This window comes from Polypterus senegalus, chromosome 14 (assembly GCF_016835505.1).
Source record: "Polypterus senegalus isolate Bchr_013 chromosome 14, ASM1683550v1, whole genome shotgun sequence".
Taxonomy (NCBI): Eukaryota; Metazoa; Chordata; class Cladistia; order Polypteriformes; family Polypteridae; genus Polypterus; species Polypterus senegalus.
In genome coordinates, this window is record NC_053167.1 from 84,404,704 (window position 1) to 84,430,467 (window position 25,764).

General features: G+C 34.7%; 1 protein-coding gene across 3 annotated transcripts in view; it reads left to right on the forward strand.

Annotated features, from left to right (window-relative positions):
- The window catches only part of astn1 (astrotactin 1), a 1,272,040-nt gene that overhangs the window by 182,119 nt on the left and 1,064,157 nt on the right, over nt 1–25,764 (forward strand). For all 3 annotated transcript variants that reach the window (XM_039734841.1, XM_039734842.1, XM_039734843.1), the window contains exon 2: nt 19,522–19,709. In XM_039734841.1, the coding sequence (XP_039590775.1) occupies nt 19,522–19,709 (188 nt within the window). The remainder of the gene's footprint in view (nt 1–19,521; nt 19,710–25,764) is intronic.

Genomic DNA, 25,764 nt, shown 5'->3' on the forward strand with positions numbered 1-25,764 from the left:
TAACTTTTATAATAGTTGAAGCAATATTTTGCCACATGACAGACATCTTTTCCTTTTTATATTTTTCACAGAAGCTTTGAAATAAAATAATTACTTGAGGGAAGTTCTGCCTCTGTGGAGTTTGCTGTTTTTCTCCTGGTGTTCCGATTTCCCTCCTATGCCCTAAAGAATTGCATGATAGGTTACTTTGCCTCTCTTAATTCACCCAGCCTCACTGAGTGTAGGTGTGAGCACTTTGAGTGTGGCCTGTCATAGACTTGAGCCCTCAAGCCCTGGTGGGTCTTTCCTTAGTTCCTGTATTATTGAAATAGAATGTGTCTGTGGTGACCCTAAAATCAGATTAAGTAAATTAATAAATGGATGGATCTTTGTATTATGCTATAATATAAGTAACAGACTCTAATTGAATCTGAGTTTAAACTAATCCACTCCTTGCCACTAATATTTTTTGCTGTGCTTGTGCTGACTTTACTTTTCTGTCTATCATCTAATATTGCTAACCAGTTCTATGTACATGATTTATTTTTTTAGACTCTTACGAGGTAATAGGAATCAGTCTTTTATTCTACTGCTACATATTACATACCTTGTTACATGTTTGTAGTCATCCTTTATTTTAGAAAACATCTTCTTTATGTAACATGTATAAGATGCTGTGTATATATAAAAGATTAATAAATGAGAATTATAATATATTCAGGATTTTTTAAAGTGGGCAATTTTTCATCAGGTGACATTTTTTGAAGCTCTTCATAAAATAGTGACTGATTTTTTCATTAGACACAAAAGGTTGTTAGAGTTTAATACATAAACTCCATAACCTGCCTCTCTTTATATGAATATACAGAAATCCAGAACTATTTAATGTAAATGATTATATTTATGGTTACTCAGAAGCAATGAACCCTACGTGACCTCGTCCTTTGAACAAGAAGTAAAACATGATTATAGTACTTAGAGGAGATGTCTAGTTCACTTATCATTATTACAGAAATATTGTACTTCATTAGTATTGACTATTCAAAGTAGAACAGTCATGTGGCACGTAATTCATATTAACTACAATTAGTGTATTGGCCAGAGGGGTAACATCCCTTTCTTTTTAAATAAAAGTCATGTAAACAGTGATATCTATTTTGTTAATATGAAGTCATTAAGTTAAGTTACTTTACAGCAGTAGTTTAATCACTGAGTTTAAAAAAAAGAGACTGGCTTCCAGAATGGGTAAATGAGGGCAACTTTAATGTTCAATTGAGGCTTCAAAAATGGACAAGTACAATTGTACTAGAACTGCAACTACTACTAAACATTGACACTACATCTTTTTAGCATGATTGATTGTGTAGCCTGATTTATTTTAAAATGAAATAGTAACAGACCATTGAACTGCAGAACACCTGTGTTATCATGGCAGCATTTTCCTTTTCTTTGCTATCTGTTTGTATGTATTATGTCAGTCAAAGATAGTCCAATTGTTAATTGACATCTTTAAGAAAAAAGAAATATACTGCATATGTGTTTATATATGAAATCTGTCAGGAAATTAAAATGATTGAAGAGAACTTTATTGTAAAAATTATATATTATGTCAGTCCAGTCCAATTGCAAGGCAAAGGTTTAAATTTTCAGGTCTGAAAAAGAGACTGACTTGTTGGAGCTCTCTTAAATTTGCTCTTTTGACACAGCCTCTTCCTAACCTTTAATGGAAGTGCTTGATCACCTATAAAAATTGAGAATGGCTATGTGAGACTATAGCTATAAAATACTTGTATATCACAAAGTGTCACTCAGTGAGCCAGGGATTTTAGTGCTGCTCACTGCACGTATGCTTTTTTGCCAAGTATGCCTAAAACCAGTAGCACGAAGCCCCTTAATCAGTATATATTTGCATTATGCAATAAATGAATGTCATTGTTTTTTGAATAATATATGCTTGTAATTAGAACAGTGATATATCTAGAACAGCAGTTTGAACAATGCTAGATATAAGCTCCATGCACGTCTTGATGTTTTCCCTCGTTTATTTATTCCATGTCATTATTCTGTTCTGAGGATGGAGTTAGAAAAGTAAACTTTAAATTACTTTTAGATATGAATTAACTATGAGTCATATAACTTGTAAAAATACCTTTTCATACTGTATAATTGTGATTTTTTATCAAGTGTGCCAGACTGTTTTTATTTGCTGTTGTGTTGCTATTCTTAACATAATTGGTTTTTATTAAGCGAAATCTGTCTTCATCATACCACAAATAAACTATATGATGTTTCTTATTTAATTACTTTTCATTTTTATATAGCATCAATAAATTAGAAAATGAAACTTGGAAAAAAGACAGTAAAGCTTATGTATTGTTTGTGCCCAAGTCTATTTTCTTCTATTGAACCGGCTACAGTATGTGTTTAAGATTGTAGGCAGCTGAGTATCTATTGCTGTAAGCAGAAAAGGTTTCCTGCTGTGTTTTCTGTTATGCATATAAAATATGGCAGAGGACTAAACTATTGTAATAAATTCATCGACAGAAAACCTTTTTTCTAAAACTGAAATTATTTTGTATAGAATGTCTGCTTTTTATGGAAAATATAAATGCACACATCACAATACAATAAGTCAATTGAAATTGAAGTTGGGGTGAGTTTTATATCATAATTTGTTTCTTGGTTTGATTTTTGTTTTGTATTTGAAAATGAAATGACATCACTTGTTAAATTAAGAATTATTTTTTAAAGGCCTACATTTTAAAGGATGGGTATTGCAACAATGCATGCTGCAAAAACAATGTTAATTATGTTTGTACGAAGTCTGTGCAACTTTGGCCTTGTAATGAACCTGAACAACAAACCCTACATAATTCTATCATTATAATTTAAAACTAAATGAGAGTTTTCATATAACAAAAGAAATTGAGAATAAAGCAAGTGATGAGTGTTAAGTGGAAATTAAAAAAAAAAAAATAGTTATAGTAAATACAAATAATATTTTAAAGTGAGTAAAATTTTGTGCAAAACAGAGCTTGTATTTAATTATGCAGCAGCACCACTTAAATAGCTGCTCATTTAATAAATACAAATGCATAAATATCCACAAAACTCCAATGCAGCGTTTCTAGTTTCTAGAGGACCAAGTGTGTAAAACATTTCAGTAATAAAGAGGCATCATTTTTTATGATTAAGTGATTTTATTGAATAACTGTGAATGTTAGTGTAATCTTTTAATGACTGAGTGCAATATGCAGGTAAATAAATCAAAATAAATGCATCTCTCCCTCCTTTTTAATCTGCTGTAGTTCATTTGCAGGACATAAGCAAAATGAGACTTGCCTAGTCCATTAGAGGTCACAATCACTCAAACAGGGTCACATCAGAGTTACCAATTAACATCAGCAGCACGGTTATCATCAACTGCTTAGAACTTCTTGAGCACTCGGTAAATACAGCATGAGTAATAATCTGATATATAAAAAAAGATTTTTAAACTTTTTTTCCTTTTTATGGAGGAGTATGTAAAGTAAAAATATAAGCAAATAACAGGGAAAACTATATGCAAAATTAATACCCAAAGAAAAGGTTTGCATTATGGAATATGAGCACAAGATCTCCTTAGGTTTAAAATTGTACCATTTACTTAACACAGGAGCCAATTGAGATATTTCTTGATTTCTTCATTTGTTTGAACCCTTATACCCTTTTAACCAAAAGAAAAATACATAAACAGACCTTATATAGTTGCAATTGAGCAAAATACTTTGATTCAATTCCTTGACATTTACTGACATAATTTAATGTTAAAAGCATAGAAACAGCTGCCTGCCATCATCATTTACTTGGAAATGTCCAATGTAATATTGTAAGGAATGACAGATCGAACCGAAAAGTCCTGCACTTAACTTCATCCTGTGCATCCAGGCATTTTCAAACCTACTTATACAATTTAGGGATTAAGAAAATAATAACTGTCCAAACTGCACCGGGGTGAGGCAGAAACTCTTTCTGGATAGGGGATTGAATACTTTAAAATAGCTAGAAGAAATTTAGCCTTTAAGTGACTAGAAAAAAACAAAACGTAATAGCTTCTGGTTATGGAAGCAACTAGCACCTACACACATCAAAATCTACACAGAAGGCAATCATAAACCTGATTCTGGGACCCGGGTTAAACGATGTAAAGTAGAAATGCAATTTACCAAGAACCTTCATACTAATGAATGTGTTCTGAAATGTATTTAGCACATCTAATGTTTTTCTACTCTTTATTACAGGCCTTGAAAAAGATTAAGTATTTGTACTTGATTGATTAGTTGGGTTAATAATAAAAGTAAACTGCAATGGTATTTTTGCTATTTATTTTTTAAAATGTAGGTTACTTTAAGTATTAAAATTTAAATAATAGTCTTTAAACCAAGTCAGGATGTACTGTATATGTTGTAATCAGAACAAGGTGTGCTATTCAGTTAATTTAGATATTATAGGCTTGAATAAAGTACCTTGAATCTAAAAGTGTCACCGCTTAGCATTCTCTTGTCTGACTTACAGATGACTTACACTTACACAGTTGTTTCCACAAGCAGGCTGGAGGACTCAGCTGATAATAATTACCCTGGCAGTCAAGTGTTTAATAGTCCGATGGCTTAGTTACCATGCTATAATAGTACACTTGCCTTCTGTTTTGCTGTGATGTTGATTTAGCACATTGCGGTTAATCTTGTAAAGATCTTTCCTGCCAGTTTATCAGGAGTTCTTCATAAAATACACAAGAATACTTATTAGGTCTAGTCTTAAAGAGATCATTTCAATCAAGTCTAGATTGTTCTCATTTGTTGCTGTTGCTAACATGAAGACTTGAGTTTGTTAGGAACTTTCTGTATATGTATATGTGTATTTTTTAATATAAACCACTATCCATTGATCCGTCGTTCAGGGGCAACTGGGCGACAGACAACCCGGCGAAAGACAATTTGGCGAAATACAACTCGGTGACATCCTTTACCAGTTAGGTAACAGGTTCAAAGAGATTTTTAAATTATATTTAAACTAGACATTAAGCCCGTTACAATACTGGGCGCTAGAACAGTAGTGCATAAACATTAGTAGGACCAGTCTATATTAAATGACAAAAGATGTTGACCTCATTCTGTTTCTTGTCTTAATTTTTTTTTTTTGTCAAAAATATTTTTGCAAGAAGCCTAAAGTAAAATAATAATAAAAATAAAATAGAAACGTACATGACAATACAGTAAGTATAATTATTTTTGCCTTAGTGTAAAACTTTGTAATAATCTGTAATACACAATATCTAAAGAAAATATTTAGGAAAAATTTTCTATTTTTTTACCTCTTGAAATTTTTTTATAAAATTTCATTACAGACAACATTGCTTGTAAATATTCTGTCTGAGTTTGGCAAGAGTTTGCCTTGCTCAGGACCATCAACAACCTTGACATCAACATCTGGAAAACTTCTAACTCTTGATAATGCAACATATACAGTAAATGACCGTGGCTGAATACTGGTTCTGGCAAGTAAATGCCAACTTTTTCTAAGGTTTGCTCTTCTGAGTCTTTCTCTTTTAGCGTTTTTCTTATGCTCATTTTCTTTTTCTTCAATCGATCTATTTGCTCGTATTTTTCTTTGTCTTTCAGCCTTTCTTTTGTTGATGTTTACTTGTTGAGCTGACCGTTCTTCCAGGAGATGTTACTTATATAGGATTTGATTGTCTGTGTCTTTTGTCCTACTTGACGTGTGCTTTTTTATTTTGGGTGGCATGTTGTTAGTAGATATGGGAATATTTTCTCTTACAGTAATACTGGCTTGTATGTGGCTGTAATATGCGTTAGTGTATTGTGTGCCTTTAAATTTCTCTCGCAGTAATACTGGTTTGTATTTCCGTAAAATGCCTGTAATTTTCTATGACAGTAATACTGGCTTTGATGTCCGTAATAGGCCTATGACTTTAATTTTCTGTCACAACAGTGGGCAATCAGCAGAGTGTCCCCAGCAACTGATGTAATGTGTGGCGTGCAGTTGATAATCGTGACTGTGTCATCTCCCCAGCAAGTACTGTGCAGTACCCCAGCAAGTATTTTAATCTGTGCTGGCGTGTAGCTGATTATTTTATGTGTGGCATCTCCCCAGCAACGGATTTTATGTGTGCGGCCGTGACTACCTAATCAGCACTCTCCCCAGCAATGATGTCTTTTATTTGCTTATCATGCTGCAGCGGCAAGGCCATTCACTGTCTGCCCAGCTTCCAGTGTGTGTGCTTTATTTGCTTATTATGTGCTGCCGCGGATAGGCCATTCATTGTGTGCCCAGCTTCGAGTGTGTGTGCTTATTTGCTGGTGGGTGCGTCCAAGGTGCTGTGCTCATGGGCGGGGCACGGTGCAATGTGTGTAGCGGCCGCTTCATAAAGTAGTGCTGCTGTTCCTGTGTGGTTTATCTTTCTTTTTCATATCCACATTACTGACGCGGCTTTATAAATACACTGAAATTAACCGCATATTGTTTATTAGTTTAATGCATCTGATTGTAATTAACCTGTAACAATATAATGGTCCACAGAATGGTCAAACTATTCTAAATACAATAGCTGCTTTAGTGTTGTTAATCTCAGTGCACCTTTTTCTTCTTCCAGCTGCTCCCATTAGGGGTTGCCACAGCGGATCATCTTTTTCCATATTACTCTCACTGCACCACTCAGAGTGTTTATATCACTGTATCTGAGTGGGGAATCACAGCTGTACAGCAGCTGATCGGTAAGAGAATTATTATTATTATTATTTTGTGTCCTGTCGGTGGAAGACAAAGCACGGAAGCACGTAGTAATTCACACACACAGAGCACATAGAAGATCAAATACAAAACAAAGCATTTAACGTGCTACTTTAGTTACGATAAGATTTGAGAAACTAGTAAATTAAACGATTTTAAGATGAAGTTTATGATGTTCTACTTTAATGACTAAATAAACTACGTGATTAAAGTGGAAATTTCGAGATTAAGGTTGACATTTCATGCTTTTTCCCCACTGTGTGCTTATTTTTTTTTTCTCTGTACCCTAATAAGCTTTCATATGAAATTCAGACGGTGGGCTATGACTCAGCTTTTCACGCCGAATTTGATATCTGATAACTTCTTTTTTTATTTCGGGCACTGTGCGACTTTGTGAACTTGAGCTTTCGAGTTTGTCCGACACACTATGTCACTCGATCAGCTTCCTTTTCTTGTTTATACCACTGTTTAAACTAACAAATAGTACGTTTTTCCTTGCCTCCACTTGGTATTCACTGAAATTGTTCTATTTTTCCTTGTGGTTTTGCCATTGTCTTTTCACAGAATGCTGAGCTTAAGGGCTATTTATATTGATTTACATATTCAAAGAGGTGTAATTCTGGGAGGAGTTGGGGTGTACGCACAGATTCCTGCATCTGGATTTTTCTATGCGTATGCACATTCCCACTTTTGTGCTTACGCCATGTTATAGTGTGAGTTCTACGCACGGCGTTATAAATGAGGACCCAGCTGTCTCTCCCTTATAAAAAGGAGGTGTAAAAAATGGATGAACGGACTCCTGCATGTCACATGTCATTTTTAATTATCATCATGTTCCATTTTTTACTGTGATGTTCAATGATAGTCTGGTAGCTACCTTAAATTTTATCTACAATTCTGCATTTTTTTAAAAAAACAGGGATGCATCACCACTTGAATGGTTAAGGAAAACTGTGTCATTGGCAGAAAAGAACTGTAGTAGGTGTCAATGATGTGCAAGATATGACAAAAATTTTCAGATTAGGATATCCTTAATATTTAATTTACTCATATTTTTCAACAACTGTAAATGTATTGTAGAAGATGTTTTGTGTATTGGATGCTGTTTCATAAGAATTACTGTTTTACTAAATATTATTTGTATATACTTTATATTTTTCTGGAAGTTAATATTAACGTTTGTGGTGTCATTTTTGTAGAAATGCTAAAGAAAGCTGTGACTTTTCCGTAGAATGAGTACCAGGGGCTGGTTACCTCGCATACAGTATGCTTGTCACTGTAAAGAATTTGTTGTGGTAGGAGGGACAGCAGATGCTCCCTTGATTCATTAATTTTTAGCAGTGACACCCTTCAAAGCAGTGCTGGTTTTATAATGGTGCTGATGGCACAAGGTGATTGCAGCAGCACCTGAAGGAAACAAGCAAATCTGAAGCCTCTCCACCCTAGGGATAAAACTAAATATGTGAATAAGGAAAGAAGAACAGTTAAAAAAGAGAAGCAACACTTAATAAGGGAGGAAAAAGATGGTATTGGGACTGAGACAGCAGCACCACACGGCAAGTGCTTGTGCATTTAAAGTAGGCAATCTTATGCTCTAATTGAACAAGAGAGTGTTACACATAAACAGGTCAACTAAATACTTTTCAAATTTCTATTGTGGATCATCCTAGAATTGTGATTGAGGATTCATTTTTGATAAAAGAAAATTAAAGACAATGATATACAGTATTTAAGGTATCCATGATTTCTTTACTCTTATCATCAAAAGTAAATGAGTATATGTACAGTATAACACACAGAACTAAGACCAGTTTGATTGTGCTGCTGGCTCTCCTTGACGTATTTCAGAAGGCAGACGACTGATTTCATCCATGACCATTTGAAGTCATAGGTATGTTCTGTAATGACCGATTTGACAGTAAACATCTACTGTAAAGAATTAAGTCTTATGAAAATGATGTGCAGACTACTGAGAATCAGTTTGAAGATAATTAGTAATCCTGTCCTAAGTCACATTTTAGATAAATCAAAAACAGGATTTCTATAAATTGGCCACTAGTTTAGAAAAGTATTAGTTCTACCAAAAAAAAGACAGGTTTTCTGTAATATAAATCATATAAAAATCTGCACATGTTGTACATGTGTTTTATGAATATTTCAAGAATCAATTGCTTTCTTAGTTTTTTATAAAATATGAAAGCAATTACAACATTCAAGCATTTTTCTTGCAAGTCTCTATTCATCACACTTTGCTCAAACTTGTTTTTCCAACATAATTACAGCCTAGAAATTTAGCATCGTTTTTCTTGGGGACTAAGACAATTTACAGTGTACTATGCTGTATTGTAAATGTCATGAGAATACGCTCAAAAAGGTCACATCGTTTAACCACGATATTATCAATGCCCCCTTATGAAGAGCAAGGAGAATTACGTGTGCATGCTTTGTGTTGCATACTTAGGTTTTTAATGAGATTATGCAATTTTCTGTGGAAAAAAATATTTATTTTTAGAGCAGATATTACCAAATGCAGCACTTAGCAATCAATACCAGCTATATATCAGCTAAGTGCTGATAATATGAAATATTACTATATATGTTCTTATTTCCTTTATCATTTACATACTTGAGGCCCCACTGAAATTTCCTGTGATGGTTGTTTAATTTATAAACTACCATTAGAAACTTAACTCCTGGGAAGTGGAATGAAAAAGGAACACCACACTCCTGAGTTCTTTCATGCCAATTTTTTCATTTGCATTGAGGATAGTGCAGCTCCCTAAACTAATTTACCAGTGGAGGTTTAAGTGCTCCCTCGTGGATAGGGCAATTCTGAAAGGACATGCTACACAGGTCATCTTCTGCAGTGCAGATGGTTAGAATTTAAAGTTCCACAGATGCAGAATAAGAATAATATATTATTTCTCTACCTCATTCATCATATCTAGGGAGAAAAGCTGTAAAGTCAAAGTCAACAAAAGTAAAGCAGCAATAATTTGAAAATGCTTAAAGTTCAAGTTTTTTATTAGAAATTATTTTCATAATGTATCTATGGTAAAGTAAAAATGTAACCTGCATATATGTTAAAATACAAATAAGCCAGCAGTTACTTTAGTGATACTTTATTACTACTATATGACAATCCTTAAAATGCTTTTAGAAACATTGGATGGAATGCATTTCAGTTAAATGTGCATCTTTGCTGTTCTTTTTATTATACAGTATTTAACAACACATGATTGTAATGTGCAGTAAAGCTTTACTAAGCAATGATGCCATGTATTTGTATATCTGATGTTTATTCACCCATACAAAGACTAAAACTTTTGTTGATGAAAATTTTGAAAATCAAGGACAAATCATATTAATTAAAAACTATAACTATACAGTATAACTATTTTTAGGAGAAAAAACAAAAACATTTTTTTCATTCCCTTGGTGCAAGGACACTGGGGTGCAGTAAGCCAAAGAAGTTGAGTCAGATTGATTGTTGGAATGAGAGCTGTTTTGTTTTATTATATATCCTGGCCCTTTCTCTGTAATTTTAATTATTTGCTACCTCTTCCCACAAACAATAATATCAAGGGATACTATGCCTACCTGCAGTATAATATCAACAGCACTCCAGCATCTCACATCCACCTCCACTGTCATGGGTCTGGCATCTTTTCCTCCAGCCAACCAGCCATTGCCCCAGTTTTCCAGACTGACAGAAGACTGTATGAGCCCTGTGGTGGAAGGTGTTTTTAATCACAGTTTTGTAGTCCTGTTTGGTCAGGCTGTAGAATTACTTCTGGGATCTGAGGTGGACCTTCTTTGGATGAAAAGATACCAGGTTTGAGCTCCCTATATTGGTACCCAGTCTCATTATAGCCACTGAACTTCATGGATCTAACAACTTCATGAATCTCTCAGGCAATCAAAACTGTCTCTTTTATACCCTGGGCATCAGATGCTCATTTGTGAGCTGGATGCTACCCCTTGCCAGCCCTTTTTGACTGCTCACTGAGATAGTTATGCCCCTGTGCCATCTGTGGGATAGAGTTTCCAATAGTTTGTTGTAAGAAACTCTTTAGATACCACAAATATACATTGTGGAAGAAACAGAGAAAACAATAAAGGGTTGGGGGTCCACTTTGTATATTATCACCAACAATCAAATCAAAGTTAGAAAAACGAGAAGTCTTAGCTGACTGTGCCAAAAACCATGACTGATCTGGAGAGTGGAGTGCTTGGGGTTTATAGGTGCAGGACAGGAAGGGGCAGGATCTCCGGTGGAAATGAGGTCTGCAGGAGGGTGCGTTGTGGCAGCGGAAGTGGGCGGTGCCTTAGCTTGGCTTACCTTCTGGTGGTCTGTGGGAGGGGGAGAAAAGGCATTAGTACTGTTCATCAACCCTTGACTCTGTGTCTTACCTCCAGTTAAGCCCTTAGACTGCCTCCCATGCACGCATGTGTGACAGCATCTGTTACTCATTTACTCTTGTGTAATAAGACCTTAACAGAGTAATGAGTAATTAGGATATTCATCTCTGTGCAGTGTGATATTTGATATGCTGAATAAATTAGTTATGAATATACACGATTCACAGGTCTTGTATTCAAATATTCAAAATTAAGAGAATGAGTCACATTTAAGCCACTTCTAATAGTTCCAAAGTTATTTTAGTATGTCACATGGTACAGATGAATAACCACTTTCCTGATGCTTTGTTGATGTTGTTAACCCAAAAAAAAATTCTTTTGTTAAGGTCTTGCTACATAAGAGTAAATGAGTAATAGATGCATTTTTGCAGTACCTAAATACAATACAGTACATTACAATTTATTTTTGTATAGCCCAAAATCACACAAGAAGTGCCACAACAGGCCTTGCCTCTTGACAGCCCCCCAGCCTTGGTTCTCTAAGAACTCCCACAAAAAACCCTTGTAGGGAAAAAATGGAAGAAACCTTGGGAAAGACAGTTCAAGGAGAGATCCCTTTCCAGGTAGGTTGGGCCTGCAGTGGGTGTCAAAAAGAAGGGGGTCAATACAGTACAATACACAGAATAGAACAAATTCTCAATACAGTATAAAAATAATAATTTTAGAAGTTTAGCTGGTGGACCCACTATAAGCACCTCCGTTTTATTTTGATTTAGATCAAGAAAATTATTGGCCATCCAGGATCTTAGTTCAATTTAATAGCAGTGAAAAGAAATGTTAAATTTCCTAAAAATCGCTCCAATAGGGTGAAGGTATATAAAGAATAAAATAGGACCTAAAATGGATCCCTGAGAAACACCATATTTAAGAGGAACAGTATTAAGAGCAGCCCCTTTAGTCCCAACAAGATGTTCGAGCGCATCAGCAATATTTCATGATCATAACCTGAGTCAGTATCACATATTGGTATAGCATGTGATTTTTAAGGGTGTCAATAGTTCTTTTAGGAACAATGTCATGATTAACAGTAGGAAGTTCATTGTTTAATGAGTCCTGGAGTTTAGACCTCATTCTTTATTTTGGTCATGCAAGCAGATGCCTAATATTCCCCATTTGGCCATTCCACGCTGAAATAGCACTAATCCGATGAAAGGACCCCTCGGTGAACACCGGCGTCCAGGTGAAGAAGTCAGGAGAACAAAGGTGGAGGTTCACAGAAAATCCAATCAGAAGATGAAAACTGAGAGGAAAGTAGGCCAGAAAATATGTTAAGTAAAGACTCCCGATCATAGGACAGTGATCGTTGGGATGAAATAAAACATAAAAACAAAGTTAAGACATAGACTGGAGAGTAGGCCAGAAAATATGTTAAGTAAAGACGAGCAGGTCTGGAGAGACGAGCAGATCGTCAACCATACCAGTCGGCGCCATCTTTTATGTAATGAAGATGAAGAAAAGAGAAGTTTAAAGACAAGTAGTTCTCATCCATACACTCCTTTAATTCACTAACACAACTAATTAAAGACAACATCGGAGAAACTTCATTTGATCTAAATGAAAGGTATAACTGGGTGTCATCTGCATATGAGTGAAAATTAACATTGTTTCCTAATGAGAGATCCCAGTGGAAGCATATAAAGTGAAAACAGTAAAGGTCCCAGTACTGAGCCCTACGGGACACCATATCTCACTTCAGTGTATAATGATGGAGTACTGTCAGCACATTTCTGTACATATTGGAATCGATTTGATAAATAAGAACTAAACCAAGTGAGTACAGTGCCTGTGAACCCAACATCATTTTCTAGCCTGTGCAGTAAAATACTGTAGAATGGTCAATGGTACCTTATCTAAAGTGTTACTGACATTCCATCAGACCCCATCTCAATTGTCCCTCGCACAATGCTTTGTTTCTACAGCACCAAATATGATAAGGCCTACCATTTCTCAGATGCCTCTGTCTCCCACACATGTTGTTTTTTTTCTTGTTTAGAGAGTACCCACATGATGTTTGGTCGGTGGTAACTTTACCCTGAGGACTCTTGCCAGATGCATTATCTTTCACTACATTTTGACCCAGTAGTGTGTTAGGCCACTGCAGAGAAATGATTAAGTGTCTAAGCCATAAGCTACTTGAGGGCTGACCCAGGACATATAGGCAACTAACTGCATAGAGCAGGCCTGTCTCTCACTGGAGGATGTCCAAATATAACATCATTTAACTGTGGGAACTAAATGACAGTTTTGATCAATGGGGCAGACATTTTTCCAAAAGATCACATCTTCACCTGCTCTTTCCCGTTAGGTAGAAGGGAGTTTAATTTTCTGTGTTCCATTTAAAAAAATATATTTTGGCTCCTTTTCTTCATTAAAGTTAGTGCAAACTTCAATCCAGACCTCTCCATTACCTTTGGAACCTAGCACCCTGCTTAGCCCCTCTATAGTGCCATCAGTGCATTTATTTGTTAGGAGAATGTGACAATAGAATTTCTACAAGGACGTCAAATAGGTTATTAGACTGATGTGCCCACCAGACCGCTTTATTAAGTGGACCCATTTGTGAGCTTTTATTTTTTCTTATGATGGACCACATTTATATTCTTCAGAAGCAAATATTTGTTTGTAAATTATCTGTCGTCATCTATAATGCAGGCTTATACAATATTCCACAGCCATTTATCTATATACAGTACTACACCTTTCCTCAAAGAGTGGGCCTAGACTGTGACTAAAATGGTGACAAATATGACTGCTCCCCAAAACTGGAGCCTTTATAACTTCATTTGCCTGTGGCAAATGGGAGGTATACTGTCTTCTGTCTCAAACCTTATTGCATCAGATTGAAAATGAAGTGCTGTTTTGTTATTACATGTGTATATACACAAGATTACTGTCATGGAAAAAGTACAGGCTTGAGAAAAGTCAGATGTTTGCTGGTTTCTTTCAAACATTGGGCTTCCATCATGATTCAAACAGTGTACTGAACTCAATAAGCAGCTTGATGAGTAAAATTCTAAGTTGACTGCAAAGGTACACAGCCATAGTCAACTGCTCTCAGTTTTAAATTGGCGTAGCTATTGGAGCTTGCCTGGCTTTACAAACCGTGCATGGTGACTTTAGTACTAAAATGAGTAAAGATATTGCAGAGAAAACTGAAAATAAAAGTGGTTCGCTTCATTTGAAGAAATGAACCTCATGAATGCTGAAAGGACACACACAGTTAGCTCAGCCAGCATTTAATGCTAGAGAAAAATGCTGAAAAAAGTTAAAAGAGCTGAAAATGAAGTTCATTGTGGCATATATGATTGCTTATGAAGAACTGCTATTCACTAAATGTAGCTCTTAAATTGTGCAAATGAGAAAGAATGCCTTGGATGTGTTAAAGACATATGACAATGAAACAGGTTTGTTGGCTACATGGCAGATGATATAAATGAAATATAAAGAAGGAGGCACAGGCAAGCCTGCTAAACAGCCAATAACAGGCTGAGGTGAAAATGAATGCGATTATGAATTGTAGTAGTGTAGCAGTAATGCACTTCTTAAACTTGGTCAACCTAGATTACTGCAGATACATAATAATAATAATAATAATATCATTATTTTTAATTCTTTACATTTATATAGCACTCTTCTCACTACTCAGATAGACTTGGCAATCACATTAGGTGCATAATATGTGAGCACACCTAATACTTTGCCTGTTTTTCTCCATACTTATGGAAGATTCAGCCAGAACACTCTGGTCTTTTCCAAAATCCAAAGTCATGCTGTCAAGTGGATTAATTTTCCCTGGTGCGGAGTTGATTATTTACATTTTTTAATAGAACGCTATTCTGTCTGGGAGGAACTGATTTATTCAGTGGTAAAATTAGTTTAAGCAGACTACTCAAGTTCAAGCACTATCACAAAGTGGGATCAGATTTGACAGAGGCTGAAAACAGACTATCAATAGAGCCACTGAAGTTATTGGGTCCTTCAGGCAATATAAAACAATCTAATTTTGAAAAAGGTGGGAATAATACCCAAGTAGATGTCTTTTTAATACAAAAAAGTAATATAAAACTAGCAAACATTAATCAATATCTATAAAAAGTTAATGCCATGAGTAAAGGATACATAGTATACAAAAACAGGCCTGCTTTCTTATAATGATTTAATTCTAATGTAATCTCAGAGATATGTACAATAACTGCCCAGTGTGGGTTCCATGACAAGTGCACCTTGAAATGACCTGACCACCCCGCCCATCTAAAATTTCATTTCTGATGTCCTGAAAGTTTCAAGCTCTTGACCTCATGGCTATGAACTGGTATAAGCCTCAGCAGAAAATACCTGGTTGAATGGATATTCATTTGACCGGTCACATGTTTCATCAAAAAATGGGAGTGGATATAACCATGAGTGCTGGTTTTAATTTACAAAGAGGTGGGGAGCATATTTAGAAAATGGGCCACAGAATGCAGAGCCCTTATTATCATCAGAAGACAAACTGAAGTGTATTGTATATCAGTTTCATATATATGAAACAGTGGTCTCCACTAGGCCTGACAGTTTTTGTTGTCTGTACCCTGAATAATTAATATAAATGCATTGCCAAATGTGAAACTAATGTCTGACATCTTGATCAGAAGCAGAGGGAGGCCCACCTAGCAAATGATAGAGCCTGCTTTATACGAACAACAGCTTGCAGGCCAAGAGAAATTCTAAGTGTCCTTTAAAAGGGGAAGTTTAAAGTCCAAAGTATATGTTAGTCTTCATTTGACCCTGAATGTGATTGTTTTGGAAGTTCTTATTTCCCCCTTACATGTTATAAATCTCATACAGATTAAGAAAAGTAACTTTATAAATTTATTTGTGAGAACCTGTGAATCACCTCTTATAATGTAGTCAACTATAGGCAATTATAAAATTCATTCACCTTCTTAATTTTCTTAATATGCTTGTAGATCATGAGAAGCCAAAGCCAATAGTTTGGTTGCCGGCTCTTGCATGTCCACACTAGCTGCTAAAGGGAACTGTACCTACTAACTTGGCCCTGCCATGTTTTACTGCAGTATTCAGATTCATGGCCAATCCTCTAATTTCTTTGAATAACAAATCAATCAAATACCAAAATTGTGTTCTTTGTTAAATTATTATTTGAACGTACTGAAACTCTAAATATTTTTTTTATGTTAGAAAAAACTGAGAGGAGAAAAAGTTAATACTAAGTGGAATTTATTCACTCCTCATATTTTAATATTGTATGCACTCGGCCCTTTGTAGAAATAACACCATTAAGACTTTGGTGGCATGTATGTGTGCACATTGATTTGTAGTAAGACACAGACTTTATTCCAGTATCACTTAGCGCATGGCAAGAGTCAACACTGAGCAGGACATCAGTCCTTCACGGGGCACACTCACTGACTCAGTCAGTCACTTAAGGCTCACATACAGTCTCCAATCTGAGTGTCAAGAGAAAATGTGAAAATTCTGAAAAGCCTGTGACTTGGCCACAATTTGAAACCAGATCCATGGAGCAGTGCTAACTATTACATGACCTTGTCTCTGGATATCTTAAATTATGTGGTTGTTTTTTACAGTGCTTGTTTTTACCTTATCTTTAGATTAATTAATTTCCAGTTGATAGATGGGTACTCTTTTGTTCACAGTATGTTTCCTTGATAATCTTTGGAAAAATTTGCCGTACATACAGTAAATAAACAAATTACATACTCCATATTTTGTCATGTGTCTGAAATTCAGTGTATGGTACTGTATAAAGTTGAAAACAATGTAGAATAGGAATCTTACACTTCCAAACATCATCCATAATTCGCCATTTATTTTAAGGTACTTAACTGCAAAGAAAGAAGAGACCAAATAAAAAAAAATAAGAATAAATATAGAGTACATGGTTTTCCTAGTGCTCCATTAAGTGGAAATAACAACATGCTTTTCCAAATATTATGGCTTGAAAAAATTGAGTAACTGAATCTATTTTCTACATTGTTTTCTGCACAGGTGTATTGCCACCTAGATTGAAATGATTTGTGCATTTTCTTAATACTTGGACAATTTTAGTATCTGGTAAGTGCCTGGGGGGTTGCCAACCAGGATCCCGAGTTGTTTCGTCGTGTAGTGGGTGCGGCAACACACTGTGCCAGTGCATGCTCCCAGACTTGAACTTGAACTTGGTAAGAACAGAACATAACATTAGTATCTAGATGTATTAATTAATGTCATGGCATATTCTTGATTTTAACTAAATTTGTGGAACAGTATTTGATTTTAGGAAGGAATGTCAAATTGACAAAGAAAAGTAAACAAAGTATAGACTTACTATTGTGCCAATATCAATTTAATCTTTTAAAATGAATATTATACTTAATACCATTAATATTTCATATATCTAGTACATTATAAGCTGATTTTTAATAGTTGTGTTATTTATGTTAGTTTGCTTATTTGCATTGGGACAGTTTGTAAAAGGTATTAGGGTATTTTCATATTACTATTTTAATTTTTTTTGTAATTTGATTTTTCAAATTCATATCCTTCTTCAATCATGCTTTTTAATAATTAAATTGAGAAATCTAGCAAAGATCAAATGTAAAATTCTGATAGCAGGCAAGCTAAAGGTTTTATACGCAAACTATTCAACTGAACAGGAGCATCACTTCAAGTCCAGCTTACACTAAATTATATTTTTTTCCAGTTGTTTCAGCTTCTGTGTCAAACAAATTTGCATGTAACAAGGAAACCATGATCACATAACACAGGTATTGTGCTAATGTAAATATTGCCTGGTAATGCATCTCTACTATCCAGTCAGCACACGTATTAACCTGACAAATTACAAATATGCTTTGAAGGGAACAGAGTCCCACGTACCACTGCTTGTGCGTTTCCACAGATGTGCAGTCTTAGAGTCTGGATCTTGCTGCAGTTCCTCCTCTGTCCACTGCTACTATCATAGCATAGAATGCCTTAAAGCACATACGTCGTACGGTATCAGGTGCTATCTGCGAGAATTCAGAAGAGATGTATGCAGCAGCAGCTTTGCAGATGCTTCTTTTGAAAAATGTTGGGACCTTGTTTTGCAAAATTCAATTTGTTTTAATTTTACTGTATGATTTAAAAGACTTCAGCTACATTGATGCTTTAACACTTCCTCACACTTCTGCCTTCTTTAGGTAGCTTGAGCTTGTCACGGCAAATGTACGTATACAACAGTACAGTGATAGAGGTGAGAGGGCAGTGCCCGAAGCAAACATCACTGACATTCTACAATGTCCTGTTTTCCATGAAGCAACTTTTCATCATCTTCATTATCTATCCTCATGCATTTATCATTTACGTGTATGATTTACACATTGGTCAAGATGCACAGCGCTGTGTATATACTGTGCATTGCCCACCATCATTTGTGTGAACCTTGCTCATGGTGGTCTGTTCCCCTCCCCACACATACATGAAATTAGCAAAATTAGAATTTACACAGCACCACCTATTGGCAGCAGTGGAACCACAATTGTTAGTCAAATAACATTCAGAATCTAAGGGAGGCAAAAGCAAAAAGGTTTTAGTAAAAGAAATGGACATTCCGAATTGGAGCCTGATAGCCACATGAGTTACAGTAAATATATATTAGCAATATGCAGAATCATTATACTCTACATTAAAAATGATATAAATATAAATAACAAATAATGAAGGGCAAAAGGAAAGTTGTACTTTTATCGATGACCCCCCCATAAACTTCTTTTGGTTTCTTTTAAGTAATAAAACTCAATTTATAGTTATTGGCCGTATTGATTTTTATTGATTAATAACTTGTAACGTTTCCTTGTTTTCTCGTTTACACAGATGGATTTTTATTGTGAGTTTTCAACAAAATCAAATTAAATTCTAATTATTACTGAAGCAAATTGTATGACATTTTAACTAGACTTTGATCGATTTCTTGTTTTGATACATATTGCTTGGATTGTTAAAAAACACAAATTTGATAAACCAATAACCACACATTTAAAAAAAAAAACTTTTTATTTAACAAAAGCATGCAGTATTAAATGTGTATTAAATGTGTATTAAATGTGTAAACATCTGATTTCAGTCTTTAACTCTTGGATACATGACTGTGAATTAACATTTTTATTAGGTTCTATAAGGAGGTGAAGTATTCAGACAACATAAATTAATTCTTAATCAGAAACCAAATAAGCTTAAAAGTGGAATTAAAGTAATTGTACTAATGCAAAATATCTGCTGACATGGAATACCTTTTAGTTATTATTACTTTATATAAACCAAAAAATATTGCTTTATTTTTTGATTTCACAGAAATCTCTGGTAACTCTGAGGACATCCCCTTAGTACGCTGGAGGCAGCAGTGGTTGGAAAATGGCACCTTACTCTTCCACATTCATCATCAAGACAGCAGTCAGAATCTGGCTGGCCTCGCCCCCACTGATTACCCACAGAATGAGTCCGCTGAAGAAGAGCTACGCATTTTACACATTTCTGTCATGGTAAGATTTGTTTATGTCAAAGTGCATTCTGTTAATTTAATCAATTTGATTAAAAACATACCAATGATTTTTTTTTTTTTTTACAGTTGCATTGATTGGGGATAGTTGCCTAAAATCACATTTATCATCTAAAACCATAAACTTTGAAAGATAGTGCACATGGGAAAAATTGATATTTCAGTATAGGCAGTGATTAGTTCTGATTTTATTGCATATAAGCCAGAGGTGGATGTCTTTTCTGTTAAGTTATGTAACCTGTCCAAGTTTAGAATGTGGTGGAAATTCAACCAGACAAGAAGGCAATAGTTTTGAATATATGAAAGTTTTGAACTACATTTCACCCAATAATTTAACCTGCACAATTCCATTCAGAATCATAAGGGTTGTAGACAATCCCAGCAGCATCTAGCACAAGACAGGTGCCAATCCTGATGGGGTACCAGAGTATTGCAGAGCACACTCTTGCATGCTAGTACTCTCAAATATATGCCAGGAACAATTTCACTTGTCAGTTAGTCTAACCTGCACATCTTTGTAGGAGGAAAGCCAGAGAACTTGGGGAGAAACCCCACACAGACATTGTGAACTTGAACTTTCCACACATTCAGCTCCTGGCCTATAAATCCAATCAACCACTCTGTAGTTACAGATGCAATGCAATTGTCAACTCTCTAAATTCTATTTCATGTTAACTTGCATTTGACAGTAGAAGACCCAGTTGAGGCTTTTACTTTAGAACAGAAAGCAAGAGTGTACACACAAATGCTGAAATCATTAAATTTTCATTTTAGTAAGGAAAATTTCAAGCAGCTCAATTAAAAAGAGACACACTGGGGAAATGTAAGTAATCGGTAGCCAAAAGAAAATGGTACAGGTTTTAAAAGCATATTACATACAGTGTAAACTGAGTCTAGTTTTAAATTTGTAAACATTAGACACATTTTAAACAAACTCAGTAGTGCAGGATAATTGTTGAGAAATGCCAAAGCAAGAAACAACTGTATAACACACACATGACAAATAACTCAAGGACCAAAGAGCACATTAGAGCAAAAGGTTTTGAAATAACCACTTTGGGTAAACTAGTGCATGTTTCTGCAGTAAAGGAACAATTGAGTTTTTCAGGTGTGTTAGAAACAGTCATGTTGTAAAATTATCCCCAAAAAAAGATACAGCAAATGCTCTCAATTCATATTTTTCTGAGGTGTTCACATGTGAAGAAGTAGATAATATCCCAGTGGCTACAGCGACCATTAAGACGGTACTAAACAACTGGGAAATTACACAGAACTGCTAATATGATTAAAAAGTCTGAAACTGAATAAACTGATGTGATCGTAGAACATTTATCCTAGAGCACTTAATGAAGTTAGTGATTACATGTGTCTATATACTGTATATTATAAACTATGAGTGTGTGTGTATATATATATATATATCATTAACATAAACCTTTTTCAGAAGTTGCTCGACACTTGTGGAAGCTTACAAACATTGCCTCATTACATATAAATAGTGAGCTGAGCAAATTTATTTCAGAAAGTGGATTATTAAAGGAATGATCAAGCAACTTTCATTAAGTACAGAACTGTTAGTAAATAGCCAGCATGGGTTTAGTTGGGGGACATGTTTCACTAAAATACTGAAAATATATCAAAATGGATTTAATCAGAGGGGTCCATATGACTTTTTAAAAGTTTTTTTTAGAGCTTTTGAGGGCCAAAGATCAAAATAAAAAGTGGTCATTCAGGGTATATTATGTAGGTTGGTACAAAATTGCCTGTAGTGTCAGGTTCCATTTTAATATGAGGTGATGTTAAAAGTGAGGTGCCCTCAGAGAACCGTGCTGGATATACTTTTCTTTATAATATGTAAAACATCTTAATATAAATGTAACTAAAAATCTGGTCAAGTTTGCAGAAGACACATGGAATGGCAGATTCCTTACAATTAACAGAATCATTACAGATGGACCTTGATAGAAATCAGACTTGGGTAGAAAGAATGGCATTTAATGTAAAATCAAATTGTACCATTGTGGCAGGTCTAAAACTCAAACAGTACACCTTATGTAAAAGAATCCTTGTCCTCATCCAGGCAGTCAACAAAAACAAATATAAACATTATTTTGATGTGTAGTTACAATTTGCAGTGTAGAAATTAAGGGGTTATGTTTAAGCTATACATTGAACCAATGAGGCCTTATCTGCGTTATTTTGGTTATTTGGATAATTTTGGTCTCCATAAAAATGGAACTACACAAGAGAGTCCAGACACTTATCCCAGGACTGCAAAAAGAAAAGACTTAAAAAGAGAGAGGTGAGAATGGATTTAAGATGGACTGGATTTACAAGCTTTCTCGTAGGCTCTGGTAATTCTAGTGTTAAGCAAATGAAGGTTCTGAGCAACCATGTTATAAGTGTTTAAAATTATGAAGGAAATTAGTATGGTGGGTGCTAGCTATTACTTTAAAATGAGTTCTGAAAAACAAATCTGAGGCATTAATAGAAGTGCATTAATGGAAAATTTTGCACAAATATTAGAGAAGTGCTCTTTACACAGAGAAGTATAGATATGTGGCATAATTTAATAGTGTGTAGACTGTAGTACTTTGAGGACATTTAGATGTTGACTTAGAATTTTGCAGAAGACAGGTGATGACAAACTGGTGAGGAATGTTAGCCTGAATGGTCAATTCTTGTCAAAATTGTTATATTCTAAGCAAAGAAGATGTGAAGGAAAGAATAAAACCCTTCAGGTTATGATCTGTCCGCAATATGAGACATGATGCACTCTGATGTAAGCAACTGATGATATCATTGCAATTATTCGGGTTCTACAGTTGATTTGAATGATTTACTATGTTTATTTTAATTTTGTTATTATTTTGTATTTTTTTAACTTAATCTTTTTTGACAAATCATTTAAAGATAATGATTGATATTTATTTTTAATTAAATATACTGTATTTTCTTTCCTCGTATCATTCTAAATAAAGGACACGCTTATTAAACATTCCTGGCTTGTGTCTGTTGTTGTCAGAATAGGCTCGGGCTTTCTGTAGCTTAGCAGGAGAGCAGAAATGGAAAATTGACTGATGAATCCTTAGAGATGATACATTGGTGTAACTCATAATATTGGCTAGTCTGTCTTGCTGCTTTTCTGCCCGCATTTTTATGGATATGGCCACACTCAAAGTTCTTACAGTGAATTGTAATATTGTATAACAGGATATTTTTAAAAGACACATTGTGAATATATTAGGTTTTGAGCATCGCATTACCCAATTTGCTGTAGAAGTCATGAATAACGTTAATTTTGAATTGATTTTCAATGTGCTTGAGACTTGGTAATAAATATAAGAAGATGTGGTGCTACTTAGCCTTTGCCTTTTATGGATAAATTAGTGTCTTTGTTTGCAAGGTAAACGTATGCTGCAGTTCATTCATTGTAATTCTTCATAGAAAAGGAATCTGTAATGCACAGACGCATCTTTTTTTTATGGATTGGAATACAAAAAGACATTTAATCACAATGATTATGATCATTTTAATAAATAATCTAATAAGGCATGTGGATATTGAGCATATTATATGAAAACTACAGCTATGTGTGGTCATTTGGCCTGGGACCCCTACAGGTTTCCTTTTTTTTTTTTTTCTCCAGCTTAACTAAAATTTTGTTTTGTGTACTCCCTGGTCATGTGACCTTATCATTGGACCATCATTTTTCTCGTAAAACAAGCAAGATGTAGTATATGCTTACAGCACATTACAAAATTAATTCATTGACGGTTCTAGATTGAAGTAAGTTTAGCATCAAGGCAACTATGAAAGAGCGGAAAAATAGTATTGTACTGACAGTAACTTTAACTTTTTGCCAGGCTAAAAACAAATTGAAGCCAATATAGTGACCAAATGTTTATTAGTGGGAAAGGCAAGAGAACATAAAAATCACCAACAACTTGAGTATACACCGCATAAACACTGTCCATTGGTAAGTTGTGTCAGCTCCTTTAAATTCTTCTATGATGTGTGATAGACAGTGAGTGTCTGATTGGACAATTAACCAAAGCAGTGCTTCCTGTTGAAAGGTACACATAATATAACCGTTCCAACATTGGAACCTTTGGTCATGATTTTGACACTTGTTTAAGGAGAATTAGTGAAAAGGACATGACAGTATGAGGTTAGTTTAAACTCAAGAACTTTCCGTGTCAACCTGTCTACCGATTATAGTTGTTTTGCACTGAAGTCTCAGTATCTAAGTGGCTTTTTGTGGTTCCCACAGTGTTCAGTAATTTTTATTTGGTCAAATTATCCATAATATATCTAAATCAAGACTCTAAGCAAAGTCACTAGGCACATGCTTCACCGGCTCACAAATTGTTATAATAAGTAACAGAACATCACTGCATGATTAATAGTTTTTGTCCTAACTTATCTTATATTGCTAGTATAACTGAAAGAATCATAACCTACCTACCATAGCACAATGGGAAAAGAAAGCTGTATTTTGCACAAAATAATAAAAAACATAATAACTTTACCAGAAACAGAACGTAGAATCTAGCATGCATTTATTAATGTCATTCTCCAGCATGCCTGGCTGAACCAATACTAACTTTTTGAATACTGAAGCATTTTTGAATGATTAATTGATATCATGGCTTTTCCCCCACTTTTAAACAAGCAAAAAAGAGAGTGTCTGATCAGATTTGAATAAGATATAATGCTGAATATATTATTTGTACTAAAGGTTTAACTATTGTCGTAGACTCTGGACCACACAGCCTAGTATAGTGGGTAAAGGATAAAAACATAAATTCAACAATCAAGGAAAAAGATACAATAGTTGTAAAACAACACCAGAATAGTTGAAGATGAGCAAATAATTCAGTCAGACATATCAAACACTGAGAAAGGTGCAACTTGTGTGTTAATGCTAACACAAATTATCTAATAATGTTCCCCTGGGTCTAAGACTACATCTAAAAAAGACCTGAAAAGATACTCTGAAGAGTGAGAACAGTAGAACAGCCAATCACTGCAAGGGGTGTGGCTAAATTAATAGTATTGTACTGCACCAGTAGATTTTAAATACTAAGAAAAAACATTTTCAAAGTCCACCAAAATTTACAACAATTGTGCAGTTTTTAATTTCTAGCTTACTTATAAGAACAGGAACATTAGCATTTTTTGACAAGGTACAGGACATCAACAGTACCATCGGTTTTATTAGAAATGTTTTATTATACCATATAGTATAAAGTATATAACAGATTTTTATTGTATTATACTCCTTCAAGGGTAGAATGGTAACAATGTATTTATCGTTGTTGTCTCGTATTTTATAAATGAAGTTCCAGATATGTGACGTGTTTTTTTATTGTATTTTGTTATTTTAATTTTTGCTTCACCATTCTGTTGATGGTGTCACACATTTCCTATGCTGTCACTTAGAAAAAGACACTGTTTTTAAGCAGAGGACCCAAAAACAAGACATGGTCAATTAATCATAACCAAGAAATCAAGAACCAATTTCAGGGGAGACAAAAACACTAAACAAAAATCAAAAAGGTGCTAGCAAAAGTCATTAACAAGACAGATATCAGAAATTCTGTAAACACCAAAAAGTCTTTGGGGATTTATCTACAACTTGAATAGAAAATGGCAAAAAAATTACCCCCTTAACCCTTCTTTGTAATTGGGATTAAAGTTGTTACACAAAACAAATGATAACGTGACTAAATCAATTACAAAACATTAAACAGGAGTCCATAAAATTAAATGACTACTGAAAAATATCCCTGGGAGTCTACAGTACTAGGGTGTTGTACCGTGTTAGCCATTATGAATGTAGAGAAAAGCCAAGCAAAATGACACCTTTTATTGGCTAACTAAAAAAAATTTCAGTATGCAAGCTTTCGAGGCAACTCAGGCCCCTTCTTCAGGCAAGAATCTGGGAGTCTAGAAACTGTTAAATGGTTCTGAAAAATGAAAAAGGTTAACTAATAAAATTAAGAAAATTAAGGAATGAAGATTAATCACAACAG